General features: G+C 44.9%; 1 protein-coding gene across 7 annotated transcripts in view; it reads right to left on the bottom strand.

Moving 5' to 3' along the window:
- ALPK2 (alpha kinase 2) overlaps positions 1 to 25,312 on the bottom strand; it is a 281,066-nt gene that overhangs the window by 15,537 nt on the left and 240,217 nt on the right. For all 7 annotated transcript variants that reach the window (XR_008848519.1, XM_056544329.1, XM_056544340.1 and 4 more), the window contains 3 exons: positions 23,411 to 23,499; positions 12,047 to 12,264; positions 5,464 to 5,512 (listed from right to left, as the gene is read on the bottom strand). Coding sequence is in view for 6 of the 7 variants with exons in the window: in XM_056544329.1 (XP_056400304.1) it covers positions 5,464 to 5,512; positions 12,047 to 12,264; positions 23,411 to 23,499 (356 nt within the window). In the remaining variant the exon portion in view is untranslated. The remainder of the gene's footprint in view (positions 1 to 5,463; positions 5,513 to 12,046; positions 12,265 to 23,410; positions 23,500 to 25,312) is intronic.

Raw genomic sequence — 25,312 nt, 5'->3', positions numbered from 1 at the left:
AAATAAAGATTGTGAATTTTCTCCTTCACTTTGCTGCTATTCCTGTGAAACACCTAAAGGGTTAAAACACTTACTGATTGTAATTTTGAATACTTTGGGGCGTGTAGTTTTTATAATGGGGTCATTTGTGGGGTATTTCTAATGGGAAGACCCTTTAAATCCACTTCAAACCTGAACTGGTCTCTGAAAAAAAGCGAGGTTCAAAATTTTGTGAAAAATTGGAAAAGTGCTGCTGAACTTTGAAGCCCTCTGGTGTCTTCCAAAAGTAAAAACACGTCAATTTTATGATGCAAACATAAAGTAGATGTCACGGTGCCGGCTGGCAGGAGGTGGATCCTCTGTGCCAGAGAGGGATTGGCGTGGACCGTGCTAGTGGACCGGTTCTAAGTCACTACTGGTGTTCACCAGAGCCCGCCGCAAAGCGGGATGGTCTTGCTGCGGCGGTAGTGACCAGGTCGTATCCACTAGCAACGGCTCAACCTCTCTGACTGCTGAAGATAGGCACGGTACAAGGGAGTAGACAGAAGCAAGGTCGGACGTAGCAGAAGGTCGGGGCAGGCAGCAAGGATCGTAGTCAATAAGGTAATAGCAGGAGGTCAAGTACACAGTATGGACAAACACAGTAACGCTTTCACTAGGCTCTAAGGCAACAAGATCCGGCAGGGGAGTGCAGGGGCAGAGATCAGATATAGTCTGGGAGCAGGTGGAAGCCAATTAAGCTAATTGGGCCAGGCACCAATCATTGGTGCGCTGGCCCTTTAAGTCTCAGGGAGCTGGTGCGCGCGCGCCCTAGAGAGCGGAGCCGCGCGCGCCAGCACATGACAGCAGGGGACGGGAACGGGTAAGTGACCTGGGATGCGATTCGCGAGCGGGCGCGTCCCGCTGTGCGAATCGCATCCCCGACGGCCATGACAGTGCAGCGCTCCCGGTCAGCGGGACCGACCGGGGCGCTGCGGATAGAGAGACGCCGTAAGCGCTCCGGGGAGGAGTGGGGACCCGGAGCGCTAGGCGTAACAGTACCCCCCCCCCCTTAGGTCTCCCCTTCTCTTTGTCCGGTAACTGCCTCCCCTGGGATGAGGACACAGGGAAAGAATGGAGGGATTCCTCAACGGCAGGCAGTACAGCAGGAGTGGGAATGGGGAGGGAGGGCAGAGGGCGAGGCCTGGCACGGGGCAGTGTGACACCAGGACGGGGGCCATGAGGAGGCACCGAGGCTTGCCTGACTGGACTGGGAGGGGGGGAGAGGCACTTCTTATGGCAGGCAGAGTCCATAAAGACCTTAGGGAGACCGGATACAGGGGGAACCACAGGGTCACGGCAGGGAGTACTGGGAACCGGTTTAAGGCAGTCCTTGAAACAATAGGTACCCCAGCTCTTGATCTCCCCTGTGGACCAATCCAGGGTTGGGGAATGGTGTTGAAGCCAGGGTAGTCCAAGGAGAATTTCGGAAGTGCAATTGGAGAGGACCAAAAACTCAATTTTTTCGTGATGAGGTCCGATGCACATTAGGAGGGGCTCCGTGCGGTAACGCACGGTGCAATCCAACCTGACTCCGTTGACCGCGGAAATGTAGAGTGGCTTGACGAGACGGGTCACCGGGATGCGGAATTTATTCACCAAGGACTCCCGAATAAAATTCCCAGAGGCACCAGAGTCCAGGCAGGCCACGGCTGAGAGGGAGGAGTTGGCTGAAGGCGAAATCCGCACGGGCACCGTGAGACGTGGAGAAGCCGACTTTGAATCAAGAGACGCCACACCCACGAGAGCTGGGTGCGAGCGTGCGTTTCCCAGACGTGGAGGACGGATAGGGCAATCCACCAAGAAATGTTCGGTACTGGCACAGTACAGACAAAGATTTTCTTCCCTACGGCGATTCCTCTCCTCCTGGGTCAGGCGAGACCGATCCACTTGCATGGCCTCCTCGGCGGGAGGCCTAGGCGTAGATTGCAACGGAGACTGTGGGAGAGGTGCCCAGAGATCTAAGTCTTTTTCCTGGCGGAGCTCTTGATGTCTCTCAGAAAAACGCATGTCAATGCGAGTGGCTAGATGAATGAGTTCATGCAGGTTAGCAGGAATTTCTCGTGCGGCCAGAACATCTTTAATGTTGCTGGATAGGCCTTTTTTAAAGGTCGCGCAGAGGGCCTCATTATTCCAGGATAGTTCAGAAGCAAGAGTACGGAATTGTATGGCGTACTCGCCAACGGAAGAATTACCCTGGACCAGGTTCAGCAGGGCAGTCTCAGCAGAAGAGGCTCGGGCAGGTTCCTCAAAGACACTTCGAATTTCCTAGAAGAAGGAGTGTACAGAGGCAGTGACGGGGTCATCGCGGTCCCAGAGCGGTGTGGCCCATGACAGGGCTTTTCCAGACAGAAGGCTGACTACGAAAGCCACCTTAGACCTTTCAGTAGGAAACTGGTCCGACATCATCTCCAAGTGCAGGGAACATTGCGAAAGAAAGCCACGGCAAAACTTAGAGTCCCCATCAAATTTGTCCGGCAGGGACAAGCGGAGGCTAGGAGTGGCCACTCGCTGCGGAAGGGGTGCAGGAGCTGGCGGAGGAGATGGTTGCTGCTGTAGCAGAGGCAGAAGTTGCGACTGAAGTTGCTGCACCATGGTGGACACTTCCGACAGCTGGTGGGTTAGATGGGCGATCTGTCGGGATTGCTGGGCGACCACCGTGGTGAGATCAGAGATAGAAGGCAGGGGAACCTCAGCGGGATCCATGGCCGGATCTACTGTCACGGTGCCGGCTGGCAGGAGGTGGATCCTCTGTGCCAGAGAAGGATTGGCGTGGACCGTGCTAGTGGACCGGTTCTAAGTCACTACTGGTGTTCACCAGAGCCCGCCGCAAAGCGGGATGGTCTTGCTGCGGCGGTAGTGACCAGGTCGTATCCACTAGCAACGGCTCAACCTCTCTGACTGCTGAAGATAGGCACAGTACAAGGGAGTAGACAGAAGCAAGGTCGGACGTAGCAGAAGGTCGGGGCAGGCAGCAAGGATCGTAGTCAATAAGGTAATAGCAGGAGGTCAAGTACACAGTATGGACAAACACAGTAACGCTTTCACTAGGCTCTAAGGCAACAAGATCCGGCAGGGGAGTGCAGGGGCAGAGATCAGATATAGTCTGGGAGCAGGTGGAAGCCAATTAAGCTAATTGGGCCAGGCACCAATCATTGGTGCGCTGGCCCTTTAAGTCTCAGGGAGCTGGCGCGCGCGCGCCCTAGAGAGCGGAGCCGCGCGCGCCAGCACATGACAGCAGGGGACGGGAACGGGTAAGTGACCTGGGATGCGATTCGCGAGCGGGCGCGTCCCGCTGTGCGAATCGCATCCCCGACGGCCATGACAGTGCAGCGCTCCCGGTCAGCGGGACCGACCGGGGCGCTGCGGAGAGAGAGACGCCGTAAGCGCTCCGGGGAGGAGCGGGGACCCGGAGCGCTAGGCGTAACAGTAGACATATTGGAAATGTGAATAAAATAAAAAAAAATTTTGACTATCCATTTTCCTTACAAGCAGAGAGCTTCAAAGTTAGAAAAATGCAAAATTTTCAAATTTTTCATCAAATTTTGGGATTTTTCACCAAGAAAGGATGCAAGTTACCACAAAATTTTACCACTATGTTAAAGTAGAATATGTCACAAAAAAACAATCTCGGAATCAGATTGATAACTAAAAGCATTCCAGAGTTATTAATGTTTAAAGTGACAGTGGTCAGATGTGCAAAAAACGCTCTGGTCCTAAGGTGTAAAATGGCCTGGTCCTTAAGGGGTTAAGGGTATTTTTTACACTACGAAATCTCTGTCCGGAGATATTCCGATTCGGAAATTCCGTAGACCCTGTGCCATAGAATCACATTGCACAGGGCCTCTTGCTGGAGGTGCACACAGTGCCTGAAGCAGGGAGAAAAGGGGAAAGCAGCCTCATTGAGGCATTTATAAGCCGAACTGGTAATGAAGATATGTATTAAAAAAAATTACTATCGGCCATAGATTTTTATGGGCAGCTGTAATTTTATCTCAAAGAGAGCTGGAAACAACAGGACAGAAATGAGCTTGTTTCAGATTGGAGAAAAAGGGGGGGGGGAGGGAAGAAGCTCAATAACAGAAGAAAGAAGCATTTTGTCTGATAAGATATATTACAGTATCTTAAAGGGGTATTCAGGTATCTTTTTTTTATTTGCCTATGCTACAGGGGCTGTAAAATAAGTGTAGTTCATAATATAGTGTCTGTGTTTGATGGTGGTCTCGTAGCTCTTCTGTTTATTTTTAACAGCATACAAAATGAGTGTCTTCTCAGGTTTTCCCAGGTAGCAGTTTGGGCCGAGACATTACTTCACTAGTCAAGTGTTTAGAGGGAGCAAGTCTGCTTTAATGGGTGGAGCATCCGCTGGGTGGGAAGGAGATCATTCTGCAAGGAATTGTAGTTTTGCAATAGCTGGAGGCACCCTTGTTAGAAAACACTGGTCTATAGCATTGAAGGGAGCACAGAAGTGTTTTAATGGGTGGCTGATGTGTGGGAGGGAGAAAAATGACCTCACACTTACAAACAAGGAATCATGTGACTGTAGTTGCAGGGAGGGAACTCAAACAGGAAATAGCCAGTTGCATTATAGTAATCTCACAACATGGCCATTTAGCCCCAAGACAAGCGCAGATCCTTCCTAAGCATGTCCATTACCGCCTGCCAGGTACGTACTAAAATCACCTTATGGTGGATAACCCCTTTAATGGGGTCTGATAGGTTTCTGTCTGTTATCCATCATTTTACTAGATTATTATGTGACAAAAAAAAACAAAAAACTGCATGCAGCATTTTTCTTGTCCCATTTTTTTTTAGCAGGATCTGAGACGGAGGTTCAGAAAGGAGCCTTCAATGAAGATGAACCTAGCCCAAGTGTGTTGAAACGACCCTGCCTATTGATGGTGTTACTTAAAGTAGCTAAAGAAACCTTGATAAAATAGGAAAACACTTGCATTGGTAAATCAAAAATAAAATATAAGAGACATAATAAAAATATGTCCTGTAAAGTTCACTTCTTATGCACCATCTTTGTGCACTTCTCTATTTAACCAGTAGGTGTCCGTAAAGAAAAAGCTAGCTATAAATAATTTTATTCTAGAGTAGTGGTCTCCAAACTGTAGCCCTCCTGGGGTTGCAAAACTACAACTCCCAGCATGCTCGGACAGAAAAGGGCATGCTGGGAGTTGTAGTTTTACAATATCTGTAGGGACTTCAGTTTGGAGACCACTCTTCTAGCCATAGAAGTACACACTGTGGCTCATGGAACAACCTTACTTCACTGATGCCACCATACCGCACAGCAGAGCTGTCGTCACTGTGTAACCCTTACATAAAATCATCTTGTCATGAAATTCTCACGTTTCTGCTGGCTACATTCCTGTGCATTTTCATAAATGATCCAGGTACACGCCTTGCGGAACAGAATGATTACCAATGATTACTCACCCCTTGCCCATGGTTGCTATGCCAACATCTGTAAGCTTCATTCCGACACCTGTGGGGTAGGGGAAAAAAGGTACTTTATTTGACCAGATACCAACTGCATGTCATCTACACAAACCCTGAACTGTGTATCAGTCTACTGCCATGAGGGGGCGAGCTTCCTGGAGGGAGAAGTTACCATTAATGTATTATAAGCATAAGCAGAGATGTACCTGAAGCCTCATATCCCGTCCTCATATTCTGTCCTCATATCTCAACTTCATGTCTCATCCTCATATCCTGTCCTCATATCCCATCCTCATATCCCAACCTCATATCCCGTCCTCATATCCTGACCTCATATCCTGTCCTCACATTCCAACCTCTTATCCTGTCCTCATATTCCAACCTCATATCCTGTCCTCATATTCCAACCTCATATCCTGTCCTCATATCCCGACCTCATATCTCAACTTTATGTCTCATCCTCATATCCTGTCCTCATATCCCATCCTCATATCCCGACCTCATATCCCATCCTCATATCCTGACCTCATATCCCGTCCTCATATTCTGTCCTCATATCTCAACTTCATGTCTCATCCTCATATTCTGTCCTCATACCCCATTCTCGTATCCCATCCTCATATCCTGTCCTCATATCCCCATCCTCACATCCTGTCCCCATATTCCAACCTCATATCCCATCCTCATATTCCAACCTCATATCCTGTCCTTACATTCCAACCTCATATCCCGAACTCACATCCCGTCCTCAAAATCGATCCATATCCCATCCTCATATTCTGTCCTCATATCCTAACCACATATCCCATCCTCATATTCTGTCCTCATATCTCAACTTCATGTCTCATCCTCATATTCTGTTCTCATACCCCATTCTCGTATCCCAACCTCATATCCTGTCCTCATATCCCACCCTCATATCCTGTCCTCATATTCCAACCTCTTATCCTGTCCTCATATTCCAACCTCTTATCCTGTCCTCATATCCCGAACTCACATCCCGTCCTCAAAATCGGTCCATATCCCATCCTCATATTCTGTCCTCATATCCTGACCACATATCCCATCTTCATATTCTGTCCTCATATCCTGACCACATATCCCATCCTCATATTCTGTCCTCATACCCTGACCACATATCCCATCCTCATATTCTGTCCTCATATCCTGACCACATATCCCATCCTCATATTCTGTCCTCATACCCTGACCACATATCCCATCCTCATATTCTGTCCTCATACCCTGACCACATATCCCATCCTCATATTCTGTCCTCATATCCTGACCACATATCCCATCCTCATATTCTGTCCTCATACCCTGACCACATATCCATCCTCATATTCTGTCCTCATACCCTGACCACATATCCCATCCTCATATTCTGTCCTCATATCCTGACCACATATCCCATCCTCATATTCTGTCCTCATATCCTGACCACATATCCCATCCTCATATTCTGTCCTCATATCCTAACCACATATCCCATCCTCATATTCTGTCCTCATATCCTGACCAGATATCCCATCCTCATATTCTGTCCTCATACCCTGACCACATATCCCATCCTCATATTCTGTCCTCATACCCTGACCACATATCCCATCCTCATATTCTGTCCTCATATCCTGACCACATATCCCATCCTCATATTCTGTCCTCATACCCTGACCACATATCCCATCCTCATATTCTGTCCTCATACCCTGACCACATATCCCATCCTCATATTCTGTCCTCATATCCTGACCACATATCCCATCCTCATATTCTGTCCTCATATCCTGACCACATATCCCATCCTCATATTCTGTCCTCATACCCTGACCACATATCCCATCCTCATATTCTGTCCTCATACCCTGACCACATATCCCATCCTCATATTCTGTCCTCATACCCTGACCACATATCCCATCCTCATATTCTGTCCTCATATCCTGACCACATATCCCATCCTCATATTCTGTCCTCATATCCTGACCACATATCCCATCCTCATATTCTGTCCTCATATCCTAACCACATATCCCATCCTCATATTCTGTCCTCATATCCTGACCAGATATCCCATCCTCATATTCTGTCCTCATATCCTAATCACATATCCCATCCTCATATTCTGTCCTCATACCCTGACCTCATATCCCTCCTTACATCTCATCCTCGCATGTCGACCTCACATCCCGTCCTTATAATCTGACCTAATATCCTAAACTCATATCCTGTCCTCATATGATAATATTGAGCTTTTTATACATATAATCTCTCATGCCGTATGGAAGTGATGCTGGAACATAAATAAATACATATAGTATGGTCCAGATGTATCAAACTGTGTGAGAGAGAAAGTGGAGAGATTTTCCCATAACAACCAATCACAGCTCAGCTAACAAGCTCTGGTAAAGTGAAAGCTGAGCTGTGATTGGTTGCTGTAGGGAAAATTTCTCTCACACAGTTTGATAAATCTGGGATATATATATATATATATATATATATATATACAGTAGATAAGAGTAAAGTATTTCAGAATGTATCAACATCTATGCTGTGGAGCCTTCTTTCTTTCTTTCGGTACATACACGGCAAGTACATGGGCACAAGTGGGACACTGATCCCATATTATATATACTAGCTGAGTACCCGGCGTTGCCCGTTTTTCTTTCCTAATCCTTGTTGTGGAGGAAAATCAACAAAGGAGGAAGCTTTTGACTTCATATCCCGTCCTCATATATTGTTGTCATATCCCAACCCCATATCCCGTCCTCGTATCCCGACCTCCTATCCTGTCCTCTTATTTCTACCTCCTATCGTAACCTCCTATCCCGTCCTCCTATCTCAACCTCCTATCCCGTCCTCCTATCTCAACCTCCTATCCCGTCCTCCTATCCCGACCTACAATCCCAACCTACAATCCCGACCTCCTATCCCATACACCTATCTCGACCTCCTATTTCGACCTCCTTTCCTGTCCTCCTTTCCCGACCTCCTATCCCCACCTCCTATCCCGACCTCCTATCCTGACCTCATATCCTGACCTCATATCCTGACCTCATATCCCGACCTCCTATCCCGACCTCCTATCCCGACCTCATATCTCGACCTCCTATCCCGACCCGTAATATGTGTACCAGGTATTATTGAAATATCTCCAGCCGTACGGAAGTTATATGGGAACATACATTTCCCATTGATTTGCTCGGGACTTTAAACAAAAACCCTGACCCTCACAAATGGGGGGTAGTTAAGGGTTAAATTAATTATCCTATACTTTAAGTGGACATATAAGTAACATGTGACCAAGTATTATCGAAATATCTCCAACCGTTTGGAAGTTTTGCAGTATAATTCCCATAGACTTGTATGGGACTTTAAACAAAAACCCCGCCCCTGGCAAATGGGGGTGAGTAAGGGTTAAATTACCTATCCTATGTTTATTGTTGACATATAAGTAACATGTGTGCCAAGTTTCATGTTAATATCTTCAGCCATTTGGACGTGATGCTGGAACATAAACACATACACATACATACATACATACACACACACACACACACATACATACACACACACACACACATATACACACACATTGGGTTTTATATATATATATATATATATATATATATATATATATATATATATAGACTATCCTATGACATCTTGTACTGATATTCTGTCAGTCGGTGATGCCCATCTACATAGGGATGAGGTTCATGATCCCTCCACCTGGCAGAAGACCCAAACATTCTGTTATTTATCAAATGAATTCTACTAGTCACATTTAATAGCAGACAGATGGCTGAATGGTTACGATGTGTCTGGTGCCAGTGGTTTCTTTCGGCTGGTATCACAATGTTCCCCTGCTGTGAATATTCTCTACTCACATCCTCTCCCCTGGCTGCCAGATCACTCGCTGCAATGAATTAAAAAAAACAGTGCATGCAGATTACAAGAAATAACCAGAAAAACGTCTCCGTAGGGGGTAGATGTCAATGACTTCGCTCAGTAGAAATGGCGTGTATTTCTTAAAGAGGAGTTCTACCTAAAATCATCTGAGACACTTAAAGAAGCACTCTGGGTTTGCTGGTGTTTGTCCATATCATGCACACTCACCATATCTAGTCCTACAACATCATTTGTTTTATTCTAGTACAGCTACATCTATGTTTCATTACTTTGGGTTATTTGATCATCAATCTAACTAAAAAAAATAAAAAAAATTAAAAATAAAAGCTGTACTTAAAGGGTACTCCGCTGCTCCAGCGTTCGGAACGTGGGGCGGTCAACGGGGATCGTGACATGGGGCGGTTAACGGGGATCCTGACATCATGGTTACGCGCCTCAGGATGTCATGCCACGCACCCTCAATGCAAGTCTATGAGAGGGGGCGTGACTGCCGTCTCGCCCCTCCCATAGACTTGCATTGAGAGGGCGTGGCATGACATCCTGAGGCGCGTAACCATGATGTCACGATCCCCGTTGCCCGCTCCAAGAATTCTAAATAAATGCCAGATGCTGCACAGAGATTGCGGAGGTCCCAGCGGCAGGACTCCCGCGATCAGACATCTTATCCCCTATCCTTTGGATAGAGGATAAAATGTCTAGTAGCAGAGTACCCCTTTAATGTGAGTGACAGGATGTCAGACCTGGTTTCTGACTTCCTGTGGACTACAAGATGACACCATCACCTACCAGATCCCTCCAACTAGCTTCCAGACCCCTCCCCACCCAGATCTGTATACTGCTGCCATCTCTATGGGATCTCGAGACAAAGCAGTTATACACCTGCCCTGAGGCTGCATTCACACATTGAGTTTCTTGCTGCTTTTCTTTCTTTTGCTGTGATTTTCCCCAATTAATGGCCAAAATTGAGATATTGTACCACAATTGTGCAAAATATGGTTAAAAATGTGTAATTGTTATCATGCTTTTACAAAATCGCTGCAAAAACAGCTAAAATGCAGTGGAAATTTGTGAAAAATGCACAGTAAACATGTCAACACAGCCTAAATACTTCAACTCTTCATAAAACACCTCAATAGTGATTAGAGGCCACATTTCTCTAAAAAAAATCTATTAATGCAAAGCTAAATGCATGAAAATTGCACAGTGTGAACAGACACCAATTCACTTATGAGTCTAATGACTTGTGTAGCCTCCAGCACTAGCAGCCTGAGGAGATGACCAGCTGGAGTGATTAAACACCTGACTCATGGGATTCATAGGAAATATGGGCTGCATTACAGAACCCACATCATTGTGCATTTGTAAACCAAAATGGAGCCTATCCCATTCAGCTAGCCACTTCAGTAAAAAAAGGTAAGCACAAGATATACACAAGAAGCGCTATTTTATTCAGAATGCATCTTTAAAGGGTGGAAAACGTTTTTTTTTTATGAATTGGTGCCAGAAAGTTAAACAGATTTGTCAATTAATGAACACAGCGACGAAAAGTCAGTTTACCAGTCCGCCGTACAGCAAAAGAATCCTCCAAGGCAGATAGAAGAAAATGGTAGATGCCAGTGAGTAGAAAACTTCACCTTTATTTTGTCATATTATAAGCATTGACATGAAGAATCTTCAATTGACAACATGGATAAAATCTTTGGAAGAAGCGCCCAGCATGACGCGTTTCAGGTCGTGTGACCTTTCATCAGATGCATCTGATGAAAGGTCACATGACCTGAAACGCGTCATGCTGGGCGCTTCTTCCAAAGATTTTATCCATGTTGTCTATTGAAGATTCTCCACGTCAATGCTTTTAATATTACAAAATAAAGATGAAGTTTTCTACTCACTGGCATCTACCATTTTCTTCTATCAGATTTGTAAATTACTTCTAAAAATCTTTATCCTTCCAGTACCTATTGGCAGCTGTATGCTACAGAGGAAATTCTTTGCTTTTTTAATTTCTTTTTTGTCTTGTCCACATTGCTCTCTGCTGACACCTCTGTCCGTGTGAGGAACTGTCCAGAGCAGCCTAGGTTTACTATGAGGATTTCCTCCTGCTTTGGGCAGTTCCTAATACGAGCATCATGTGTCAGCAGAGAGCATTGTGGACAAGACAAAAAGGAAATTCAAAAAGAAAAGAATTTCCTCTGTAGCATATAGCTGCTAAAAAGTACTGGAAAGAATAAAGATTTTTTTTTATAGAAGTAATTTACAAATCTGTTTAACTTTCTGGCACCAGTTCATTTAAAACATTTTTTCCACCGGAGTACCCCTTTAAGTCTTTTAAAACCTAAATTTTACTGATTCACCAAATGGACAGATCTGTGCTCACCTGAGCCCATAGACATTTCTAGTGGGGGGGGGGGGGGGGGGGGGGGGCATGCACTGTAGAACGCAATGCACAATTGATTAGATAAAAGTGCATTTTTGCACATATAAATATTTAAATGTTGCAGCTTTCATACTGTCCACTAGTTGTCAGCACAGTAGATATTCAGTGAAAGTATCTTGTTTTACGGCCTACAGTAAAACTAAATGTTATTATCTCTAGATTATAATTTAGTGACGAGAATACAAAAATAACGCAGAAAATGTGAACAAGGTGATCGCGCCATCTCACCTTGCATGTCTGTGACAAGCAGGTTCCCGTTGGTCCTCTCGTATACCCAGTGCTGAAAGGTGCAGCACTTCTGCCCGGCTTCGGAATCTTTCCTCAACACGTTGATCTCTTTCCCGTCTTTGATGGAATACTTCACAAAGTCTCCTATCAGCTCCTCCTCCACCGTGGCATAGGGGATATTATTGGCGGGGCGATGAATGAGGAAAATAGGGATTATTCTGAAGAAAAAAAACAAAACACTTGCACTTAGTCAAGACCAAAATAAGGATCAATAATGAACAATGTTTCCCAACCAGTGGGCCTTCAGCTGTTGCAAAACTACAACTCCCAGCATGCTCGGTTAGCCATTGGCTGGGACTCGCTTAAAAACATGCATCTTGGCGAACCAAAACCTCCCAGATGATACCTGACCCATAAAGTGAATTACTCAGGTAAGGCACCTTGACTGGTATTATATAGGTGAAAAACTTTTTTTTTTTTTTTTTTTTAATCAACTGGTGCCAGAAAGTTAAACAGATTTGGAAATTACTTCTATTAAAAAATCTTAATCCTTCCTGAATACTACATTGGAAATTATTTTCCGTTTGAAACACAGAGCTCTCTGCTGACATCATGAGCACAGTGCTCTCTGCTGACATCTCTGTCCATTTTAGGAACTGTCCAGAGTAATAGGAAATCCCCATAGCAAACATATGCTGTTCTGGACAGTTCCCAAAATGGACAGAGGTGTCAGCAGAGAGCACTGTGCTCATGATGTCAGCAGAGAGCTCTGTGTTTCAAAAAGAAAATAATTTCCGCTGTAGTATTCAGCAGCTAATAAGTACAGGAAGGATTAAGATTTTTTAATAGAAGTAATTTACAAATCTGTTTAACTTTCTGGCACCAGTTGATTTAAAAAAAAAAAAAAGGTTTTCACCGGAGTACCCCTTTAGACACTCATCCCCACACAGCTGCGGCGCTGTGTGGCTAATGTGCGCATTGTTGATCTCACTGAGTTCGACGACACGCCCCCTCAATACAGTTTTATGGGAGAGGCGGAGATGCAGCGTTTGTGGATCCCCGCCTCTCCCATAAAACTGTATTGAGGGGGCGTGTCGTCGAACTCAGTGAGATCAACGATGCGCACATTAGCCACACAGCTCCGCAGCAATGCCGGATCCCTGTACAGGAGATCACGGGTGGGGGGTCGCAGTGGTCGGACCCTCCGCGATCAGACACCTATTCCCTATCCTGCGGATAGGGGATGAGTGTCTAAAGGGGTACTCCGGTGAAAACCTTTTTTTTTTTTTTTTAAATCAACTGGTGCCAGAAAGTTAAACAGATTTGTAAATTACTTCTATTAAAAAATCTTAATCCTTCCTGTACTTATTAGCTGCTGAATACTACAGCGGAAATTCTTTTCTTTTTGAAACACAAAAGAGATACATAGAGGGGGCGTGTTGGGCGGGGCACTGTATAAAAGATCACAGGGGGGGGGGGGGGGTGAGGTCCCAGCGATCAGAACCCCAGCGATCATACACTTATAGGGGATATGTGTCTAACACTGCAGATCTCCTTTAAGCACTGTTATTTTCTGTGGGTCAGACCAGTAATCACATAACCCAGTTACAGTAATAAAACACATAGATGCAGCTGAGCTGGAATAAAACAGATGGCACTGTAGGACTAGTGATTGTTAGTGTGCACGATAACGGCAAAAAAAAAAAGCAAAAAGCGGGAGTACTTCTTTAAAGGCATACTTCGGGATAGAAAAACATATCCCCTCCCATGTCAGAGGAGTGCGACCGCTGGGACCTTACGCGATCTCCTGGCACTCTTTCTAAATCGAGTATCGCCCCGCACAAAGTAATGGTAGACACGCCACCATCGTGCAGCTCTATGGGAGAGCCGGAGATTCCGGGGGGTGAAAGGATGGGGCCCAATGGCCGGACTCCCATTGATCTGACACCTAGGATAGGGGATATGTTTTTCTATCTCCTTTAAAAATTATTTACATAAAATAAAGTGCATTTTTTCTATTCATCAGACCCTGGATGGATATCTATTGTTTTTGCTGCTTTTGTATGATAATAAAAAGGCATATGATTATATTTATGATTGTATTTTTTCATTAAATGAGATACATAACAATCATACGCTGTGCGGCTTATCCTCTGTAGGGATCCGAGGATCCACAGCTCCGGTATGACAACTGTGACATCTGCAGGATGCAATAAGGTACTGCCCTCCGGGATAACACAAAAGTGGAGATGGAAGGAAAAGGTGCATTGTCTAAACCAGCGTTCACCAACCAATGTGCCCCCAGCTGTTGCAAAACTACATCTCCCAGCATGTCCGGACAGCCAACGGCTGTCCGGGCATGCTGGGAGTTGTAGTTTTGCAACAGCTGGACGCTACCTTCTGAGAAAACGCTGGTTGGGGGTCTTCTGGTTGACTCTTATTGCTCATAGCATTTGATGGTGTTTGAAAAAAAAAATTTGTTGAATTTTATGCTTTTATGGCATTACATCAGTATCAGTACATAATAAAAAGAAATCTGGTCCTTAGAAGGTCTAAAAGTTAGGTGAACAACAACAAAATCCAGAAGATTCCACTTTATCATTGTTTCTTTAAAGGGTACCTCTCATCAAAAAAACTTTTGATATTTTATAGATTAATGTATGCAGAATAACTTCACAATGTTATTAAATTAAAAAATATGCTTCTTTCTATTTAATTTTCCACTTTGAAGAAATGACCACTAGGGGTCTCCCTACCAGTGCTGGCAGCAAGCATTTCAGACTCATGCTGGAGTCCTAAACACTACGAGCTGCCAGTCTGCTTTGTTCACAAAGGAGAACATTCAGAGCTGCCAGCCTGCTTTGTTCACAGCCTGTTTGGCTGTGAACAAAGCAGGCTGGCAGCTCTGAGTGTTTAGGACTCCAGCATGAGTCAGAAATGCTTGCTGACAGGACTGATCGGGAAAAATACAATAGAAAGAAGCATATTTTTCATTAACATGCTATTGGAAAGTTATTCAACATTCATTAATCTAAAATATATCAAAAGTTTATTTGATGAGAGGTACCCTTTAATGGATAAGCGCCCCTGTGTGTGTACATGAGAAGCAGTAGCCATTATATAACTAGTGTTGCTCGCGAATATTCGCAATACGAATTTTATTCGCGCATATCGCATATTCGCGAATTTGCGAATATTCGCGAATATAGCGCTATATATTCGTAATTACGAATATTCGTTTTTTTTTTTTTCTTTTTCACAGTACACATCACAGTGATCATCCCTCTCTGCTTCCAGCTTGTGAGGTGTAAAGAAGGCTCTAATACTACTGTGTGAGACTGGCGTGCAAATTTTTGCTTATGCTGATTTTGTTTATGCTAATTTTCGCATATGTTAATTTTCACATACGGGAAAATAAATCGAGAATATTATGAATATGCGAATATTCACGAATATATGACGAATATTCGTCCATATATTCGCGAATATTCGCGAATTCGAATATGGCCTATGCCGCTCAACACTATATATAACCTGTATTTGGCATTTTAAGCAGATTTCTGCTCTGCAGGCTTCCCTAAAATTTACAGTTCTCCCACAGCTGGTGGGCAGAGCTCCCTCCTCCACAGACTTGTACTGCTTGACTTGCCGACACTGGACAAAGATGAGAAGAAGATTATAAAGGGGTTATCCAGGAAAAAACTTTTTTTTATATATATCAACTGGCTCCAGACAGTTAAACAGATTTGTAAATTACTTCTATTAAAAAATCTTAATCCTTTCACTACTTGTGAGCCGCTGAAGTTGAGTTGTTATTTTCTGTCTAAGTGCTCTCTGATGACACGTGTCTCGGGAACAGCCCAGTTTAGAAGCAAATCCCCATAGCAAACCTCTTCTACTCTGTGCAGTTTCCGAGACAAGCAGAGATGTCAGCAGAGAGCACTGTTTCCAGACAGAAATCTAAACTTCAGCAGCTGATAATTATTGAAAGGATTAAGATTTTTTTATAGAAATAATTTATAAATCTGTTTAACTTTCTGGAGCCAGTTGATGTAAAAAAAAAAAGTTTTTTCTGGAATACCCCTTTAACCCCTTAACGACGCAGGACGTATATTTACGTCCTCCGCCGGCTCCCGCAATATGCCGCGGGGTCACGCGGTGCCCCCGCATCATATCGGGTCGGTCCCGGTGGCTATCAACGGCCGGACCGGCGGCTAATACAGGACATCATCGATCGCGGTGATGCCCTGTATTAACCCTTCAGACGCGGCGGTCAAAGAATAAAACAGTGTAAATAAAAAATAAAATAAACATATGTGGTATCGCCACGTGTGTAAATGTCCGAACTATAAAAAGATATCATTAATTAAACCGCACGGTCAATGGCGTACGCGCAAAAAAATTCCAAAGTCCAAAAAACGTCTTTTTGGTCACTTTTTATACCATTAAAAAATGAATAAAAAGTGATCAAAAAGTCCAATCAAAACAATCGTACTGATAAAAACTTGAGATCACGGCGCAAAAAATGAGCCCTCATACCGCCCTGTACGTGGAAAAATAAAAAAGTTATAGGGGTCAGAAGAGGACATTTTTAAACGTATAAATTTTCCTGCATGTAGTTATGATTTTTTCCAGAAGTACGACAATGTCCAACCTATATAAGTAGGGATCATTATAATAATCCCTCTTTTCCTTAGATCAGTGTTAGAAATCCTCTCAGGGGAAGGGGGCGTGTCCTCCCTTGTGGTGGTGGGAGGTGATTGGTGTGTGGTCAGAGGGGGCGTGTCCCTCCCTTGTGGTGGTGGGAGGTGATTGGTGTGTGGTGGGAGGGGGCTTGTCCCTCCCTTGTGGTGGTGGGAGGTGATTGGTGTGTGGTGGAGGGGGTGTGTCCCTCCCTTGTGGTGGTGGGAGGTGATTGGTGTGTGGTGGAGGGGGCGTGTCCCTCCCTTGTTGTGGTGAAAGGGGATTGGTGCGTCTGTTCAAGCAGCCTTGTCCATGAGTCATCTATTGTCCATGACTCATGGACAAGCCTGATGCTGCTGCAGGACTGGTAAGTGTCACAGTAGGTATGGGGACCCATAGTGGTGGCATTTTCAGGTGCCATTTTCTTTATTACAGTTTAAAAAAAACAACCATATTACAAAAGGTAATTATCAACAGTAACAACATATAAAACGTTTTTGGATCTGACATTTATTGCCCCTAAGCATACAGCCAGGACAACACAGGAGCGACTTAGGGACAACTCTATGAATGTCCTGGAGTGGCCCAGCCAGAACCCTGAACCCAATGAAACATCTCATGAGAGACCTGAAAAAGGCTTCCACCGATGGTCCTCATCCAACTGGACAATGGGGCCCCCATGATCACATGGTAAATATACACAAAAAAATATGGTGGTTACAATGTGCTCCATGTTACACATTATGACATATTACATAATTGTCTCTTTGAATACAGACAACTCCAGTCATTTTCTGTTTCTTTTTTCAGATATATAAAATTCTCCATGTGTCAGTGAACAGATTCCCCAGATATAGAAGGATTTCATGGCCCCCGTCCTCCAGATCACTCACTGAAATGTCAGAAATGCGTTCCGACGCTTCGCTGCAATTTCAAGTAGCTTCATGTGTCTGACAGACGGGCGCAGCTGCATATCCCACAGGCCAGTCACACACAGACTGAGTTTCAACCAACCTTTTCACATCTGACATCTAAGAACAGCAAATCTTTCGTGATCCCTTGGCAAAAAAACACAAAAAACAAAACAACTCCTTCTACTACAGACAGTCCGGAAAAACAGGGAATGAAAACAGGGCTACTGTATATAAAGACTGCAATATTAAATGGGCTCTGTCAAATCCTTTTCAATGTGTTGTTACTGATGAAAATTAAGGACCTTTTGTACCTACTGGGACACTATCCAGTCCTGCAGCAGCATCAGCTTGTCCATGGAGTCATGGACAAGAGATAACTCATGAACAAGGCTACATGAGCAGACATACTAATCACCTCCCACCACCACAAGGGAGGGACACGCCCCCTCCCACCACACACCAATCACCTCTCACCACCACAAGGAGGGATACTCCCCCTCCCACCACACACCAATCACCTCCCACCACCATAAAGAGGGACACGCCCCCTCCCACCACACACCAATCACCTCCCACCACCACAAGGAGGGATACTCCCCCTTCCAGCACACACCAATCACCTCCCATCACCACAAGGGAGGGATACGCCCCCTCCCACCACACACCAATCACCTCTCACCACCACAAGGAGGGATACTCCCCCTCCCACCACACACCAATCACCTCCCACCACCATAAAGAGGGACACACCCCCTCCCACCACACACCAATCACCTCCCACCACCATAAAGAGGGACATGCCCCCTCCTATCACACACCAATCACCTCTCACCACCACAAGGGAGGGACACGCCCCCTCCTATCACACACCAATCAGCTCTCACCACAAGGGGGAGACACGCCCACTCCCACCACACACCAATCACCTGCCACCACCACAAGGAGGGACACCCCCTTCCCCTAATAGAATTTCTAACTCTGTGAGCTAATGAAAAGAGGGATTTTTATAATAAATATAGGTGATAGAGACAAAAAAGTTTGATGTACATGGTCAGGATTAGGTAACTGATTAACAAATTTTTTTTTCGTGGAATCTGACAGGTAAACTTTAAAGGAGCCTTCAGCAAAATAGTCCTTCAGATTCCCTAGTGCATTGTTTCCAAACCAGGGTGCTTCCACTGCCTTTATTACAAGCTACAGGGATGTGAAATTCCTATCGCCCGATGCCAGGCAGGTGAATTTTCAGTCCCTTAGCCCTGCTTTGGTAGGGCCGGACCTGAAAGCCCCCGACAAGCACGGCGGCGCTCAGAGGAGTGTATGGAGCGGGGTTCCGGACTTGTGCCTGCTCCATACTCTGCAGCACCCAGCTGTGAGCCGTCGCTAATAGCCAATATGCGGCTGTAGAGGGCTTACCTCTGTTCCCTGGTGTCTGTGGCTCTGTCATTGATAAAGCCTGGCTGGACTAGGCTCTATCAATTGATCACAGAGCTCACAGATCAATGTCGTTCTATGGACCTCCATTGATCTGCATGAGGAATCTAATGATTCCTCCCAAAAGTCCCCTAAGGGACTAATAAAGTGTAAAAAATAAAAAAAAATGTAATGTTTTAATGAAATTTTAAGACACACATTAACCCTTTCAATCTTAAAAGTTCAAATCACCCCCTTTTCCTATATAAAACCATGTAAACATAATGAAAATAAACATATTTGGTATCGCTGTGTGCATACCTATACGAACTATTAAAATATAACATCATGTATCCCGTACGGTAAATAACGTGAATAAAAAGCGAATAAGGGTCTATTCACACGTACAGTATTCTGCGCAGATTTGATGCACAGGATTTCAAGTCATTCAGTTTACATTGAAATCTGCAGCAGAAAATCCTGTGCATCAAATCTGCACAGAATACTGTGCGTGTGAATAGACCCTAAAAAGTCAGATCAATACCAAAATGGTACCGATACAAAAAACGGAGAGCGTAGAAAAGAAAACCACTAAATTTGCTAAATTTTCTGTTACTATTTCAATTTCACTTCACCGATATTTTTGTTTTTGTTTCGGAGCATATGTTATGGAAATATTAAAAGGCATTATTATAGTAGGTAGTTATGCCTATTATAGGGCGAGGAGGAAAAACGATAGTGTAAAAGCGAAAATTGGCCCGGACAAGTGGATCTACGTGGACAAGTAGTTTTTTTTAATAAATTTCCACACATAGCTGCTATCCTGTGACCTGCTAAGAATTTCTATTCTACCCTAATCTCAGCCCTCGAGGAACGAGGGATGCTTAAAGGGGTTGTCCAGGAAAAAACTTTTTTTTATATATCAACTGGCTCCAGAAAGTTAAACAGATTTGTAAATTACTTTGATTAAATTTTTTTAATCCTTTCAATAATTATCAGCTGTTGAAGTTGAGTTGTTGTTTTCTGTCTGGCAACAGTGCTCTCTGCTGACATCTCTGCTTGTCTCGGGAACTGCACAGAGTAGAAGAGGTTTGCTATGGGGATTTGCTTCTAAACTGAATGGTTCCCTTGACATGTGTCATCATAGAGTTCTCAGACAGAAAAGAACAACTCCACTTCAGAAGCTCATAAGTACTGAAAGGATTAAGATTTTTTTTAATAGAAGTAATTTAGAAATCTGTTTAACTTTCTGGAGCCAGTTGATATATAATAAAACATTTTTTTCCTGGATAACCCCTTTAAAAAATAAATAAAAAACTCACGTTTAAGACATAGCTGTGGCACCAGCCTGTTCACAGGTACCGTACACCACAAAATGTAATTCTGCTAGTTGTGACACAGGGACACTACAAGGTCGGAAAAACATTGCTGATGGTAATTCCTATAACTGGAAGCTGTAGCCAATTCCTGCAGAGCTATGACCGATATCATAAAGGGGTATTGGTCTATACAACTACTGCTGCGAATCAAGTAGTGTACAGCAGTGGTTATTATTGTCTGTTGGGCTTTGGATCTTTACAGAGTAAACAGCATCTTTGCATTTGGGGCACTGGAGTTTATATACCGTATATACTCGAGTATAAGCTGAGTTTTTCAGCATGATTTTTCGTGCTGAAAACGCCCCCCTCGGCTTATACTTGAGTGAACTCTTCGCCTGTCAATCCCTTCTCAGTGGTCTTCAACCTGTGGACCTCCAGATGTTGCAAAACTACAACTCCCAGCATGCCCGGACAGCCATGCTGGGAGTTGTAGTTTTGAAACCTCTGGAAGTCCGCAGGTTGAAGACCACTGCGGCCTTCGTCATCATCCAGACACCCCCTTTAGTTTTCGACTCGCCTCCCCTCGGTGGGAAGGAAGGGTGAGCTGTTCCGGGCCATCTATGCTGCAGGGACCGTCCGGTGAAGAGGGTTAGTCGTTCCGTGCTGTCCATTTTCACCGGGGGGGGGGGCCCTCTTCTCCGCGCTCCAGACTATTGACGTTGCCTTGACGATGACGCACAAGGATGCGCATGAAGTTCCCTGTGCGCCGTCGTCAAGGCAACATCACTAGTCCGGGGCCGGGCCTGAAACGCGGAGAAGAGGGCCCCCCGGCGAAAATGGACAGCCCGGAACGACTAACCCTCCCCACCGGACGGTCCCTGCAGCATAGATGGCCCGGACCTGCTCACCCTTCCTTCCCATCGAGGGGAGGTGAGTCGAAAACTAAATGGGGTGTCTGAATGATCCCCCCCCTTCATCATCACCGCCTGTCAATCCCTTCATCAGTGGTTTTCAACCTGCGGACCTCCAGAGGTTTCGAAACTACAACTCCCAGCATGCCCGGACAGCCGCTGGCTGTCTGGGCATGCTGGGAGTTGTAGTTTTGCAGCATCTGGAGGTCCACAGGTTGAAGACCACTGATGAAGGGATTGACAGGCGGTGATGATGCAGGGGGGGGGATGATGACGGGGGTCTGGATGATGACATGGGGGGATGATGTATTTCCCACCCTAGGCTTATAGTCGAGTCAATAACTTTTCCTGGGTTTTTGGGGTGAAATTAGGGGCCTCGGCTTATATTCGGGTCGGCTTATACTCGAGTATATACGGTAATTAAAAAAATTTGAATGTAGAAAATGTGGCTGGGACATGAGAAAACAACATGAGAAAAGTGTTGTGATTTCATGAACTATATTCCAAGTGTCTGTTCAGGTAAACTAACTCTAAACAATAAAAGGTAATTACATATTTTTATGCAAATTAAAGTTCTGACACATTTAATTGCTTTTTATGTGAATATTCAGCCTAGATCAAATGCTTTAGAACAGTGAAAATTCGAAGGAAAAAACATGCAAATAAGAATTTGCCCCTGGTGTGTTGAGTTATTTATAAAACTGGTAAGTATTTCATTTGCACAAAATTACTCTGTCTTATGCAGAAGCAAAGCAGAAAAGCTCATATTAATAACAAAGCTTCTAAGAAACATAAAATATTCCAATGCTTGAAGAGCCAACTGAGAACATTGGGAAATATTGAGCATTGCTTGAGGAGCAACAGCAATAAAGTAATTGATACTTTTCAGCTGCTATACCATGCCTAGCCACACGGTTTGCTGTGGGGATAGAGATGCATATGTGGTGTCCCAGTAAAGAATATGGCCCTGTCAGGTAAATGCTGCCTCAGGTGATTCACTAAATGTCTGTTCTGGATCTCACTGCTCACTGCTGTATTGTTTTGCATTCTGTTTTACTGTATCATCATCTTTCATTATGTATGTGTTATGTTGACCTTAATAAATTTTAACATGCCTTTATGGTGGTGCAATGCAACCACCGCCAGTACACTTTACACCAGTGGTCACCACACCTATAAGCATCATCACAGATCCCCAATCACTTTTATTCATCTAGTATTGGTAGTACTTACTGCATAAATACACATTATCTGTGCTGCTATCCAAAATAAACACATCAAAGAGCATGTTGGACAGCCTGATATTAACTAGGGACCATCAAAATTGGGGTTAGGGTCCTTGGTGCCTAGAATGATGGACTAAGATCACAGACATTACAATGTATCTTTACAAGTCATAGCAGCCTAAACAGGTTCCTATTGACTTCTCTAGTCTATATTTGTGGTTAATCCCAATAGAACATGCAAAAATAAGCAAGATAACCCAATGGGGGACTACAATGTCACAGCCCCTAATTCAAGCAACCAGTGAAAGCAGCCTTCACCCTCCTGAGAGACAGAGACCATGTGATTTTTGCCCTGCACTGATTAGTCATGCATCCTCTAGTGCTTAGAGCTGGAAGGTATGTGCAGCCTCAGTCAATCACACACTGAATCTCTCTCCTCATGGAGCAGGAGGTGGGGACTGATCACAGAGAGAGAGAGAGAAAGAGATGTGTGAGAGCAGAGCTGCAATGGCTGCCGGGAAATGTAGTATTTATGCTGAAGGTGGCGGAAATGATGGCAAAGAATATGAAGCAGCCAGAGAGGACGACAGGGGCAACAAGAGCCATGCATATCAGTCAGGTGCTTATTTTTAATATGTACTTCTCTGGAGTACCCCTTTAACTGGATGGTGTTCTTGCCATTCACCATTACAGAGGATATTGAGGGGACCCCCTCATTCTTCAAACTAAAGATGTCCAGAGACAAATGCCATTCTAGAGGAATGTGCAGAATTGCACATGTCAGCTCTTCATTTGGAAGCCACTAGGCCTTATTGTTATTTTGGTACTGGGCAGCGCTCGGGAAAACTCAGTACATAGCCAAGCACGCTGTCATTATAGTCAGGATTAGGGTATCACTTACTCTGGAACTTTCCCAAACGCCTCCAGCTGTTCAGCTTCTGCTGCGTAAATCTTGGCATATTCGCGGGCGGTATTTTGTACATAACATTCCTGTAAAGTAGCATATGGCAATTAATAAATGATTATAAATATATAGATTCATCTATAAGACGCTAATGGGGGGAGCACAATCTACACACAGTACACATCAGGGGCATATGAAATTATTGAAAAGGGAATTTTCTATGTTTTGAAAGTGTTAAAAATTTTGGCCAAATTTTGGTGCCCCATTGCCATTAATAATAGGCAATCTAAGCTTAGCCTTAGAAATATAACCTAGCTACACACATGTAAAGATATTAGACCAGTGTTTCCCAACAAGGGTGCCTCCAGCTGTTGTAAAACTACAACTTCCAGCATGCACGGACAGTCTTAGGCTGGGGAGAGCTAAAACCTCGCGCTCCCGTATGCCTTTCCATGCGCTCCCATATGTAATTCATTTCAATAAGCCGGCCAGAGTGAAACGTTCGGTCGGCTCATTTTTGTGTGGTATGCGCTTTTAAAACTGGACCTAAAACCGTGATTGACCACAGTTTTAGGTCTGGGGAAAAAGTGCATACGGTGCAAAAATGAGCCGACCGGACCAAACGTTTCACTCCGGCCGGCTCATTGAAATGAATTACATATGGGAGCGCATGGAAAGGCATACGGGAGCGCGAGGTTTTAGCTCCCCCCTGCTGTATGTGCTCCAGTATGGGAGAAAACGTGATCCAGCCCTTAGCCAGAATTGGGACTTTCACATTAAACAGTGTGTAGAAATTTCTTAGGGGTTCTATCCTCTGTGTCTGCGTTAAAACATCCAGGGCTGGTGCAAGGATTTTTGCCGCCCTAGGCAAAAACTCAATTTGACAATTTTCAATATCATGAAATACACAGGTATTATTAACTTATGCAGATTTATTGGTTATGAGTAATAAACAAAATGAGTATATAATCACAAAGGTTATACATATATGTATCATAAATCAATATGACACATATATAGAACATTATTTAAATGTTATTTAATATATAACATAGTAACATAGTTCATAAGGTTGAAAAAAGATCAGAGTCCATCACGTTCAACCTACCGTATATACTCGAGTATAAGCCGAGTTTTTCAGCACGATTTTTCGTGCTGAAAACACCCCCCTCGGCTTATACTCGAGTGAACTCCCCCACCCGCAGTGGTCTTCAACCTGCGGACCTCCAGAGGTTTCAAAACTACAACTCCCAGCAAGCCCGGGCAGCCATCGGCTGTCCGGGCTTGCTGGGAGTTGTAGTTTTGAAACCTCCGGAGGTCCGCAGGTTGAAGACCACTGCGGCCTTCAACATCATCCAGCCCCCTCTCACCCCCTTTAGTTCTGAGTACTCACCTCCGCTCGGCGCTGGTCCGGTCCTGCAGGGCTGTCCGGTAAGGAGGTGGTCCGGTGAGGAGATGGTCCGGGCTGCTATCTTCCCCGGGGAGGCCTCTTCTAAGCGCTTCGGGCCCGGCCTCAGAATAGTCACGTTGCCTTGACAACGACGCAGATACGTCGTTGTCAAGGCAACGGCTCTATTCCGGGCCGGAAGCGCGGAGAAGAGGCGCCCCCGGTGAAGATAGCAGCCCGGACCACCTCCTCACCGGACCACCTCCTTACCGGACAGCCCTGCAGGACCGGACCAGCGCCGAGCGGAGGTGAGTACTCAGAACTAAAGGGGGTGAGAGGGGGCTGGATGATGTTGAAGGCCGCAGTGGTCTTCAACCTGCGGACCTCCGGAGGTTTCAAAACTACAACTCCCAGCAAGCCCGGACAGCCGATGGCTGCCCGGGCTTGCTGGGAGTTGTAGTTTTGAAACCTCTGGAGGTCTGCATGTTGAAGGCCGCAGTGGTCTTCAACCT

This window comes from Hyla sarda, chromosome 1 (genome assembly GCF_029499605.1).
Source record: "Hyla sarda isolate aHylSar1 chromosome 1, aHylSar1.hap1, whole genome shotgun sequence".
Lineage (NCBI taxonomy): Eukaryota > Metazoa > Chordata > Amphibia > Anura > Hylidae > Hyla > Hyla sarda.
Note: the sequence above shows the minus strand (reverse complement) of the source record. Positions and strands in the feature narration are given on the sequence as shown.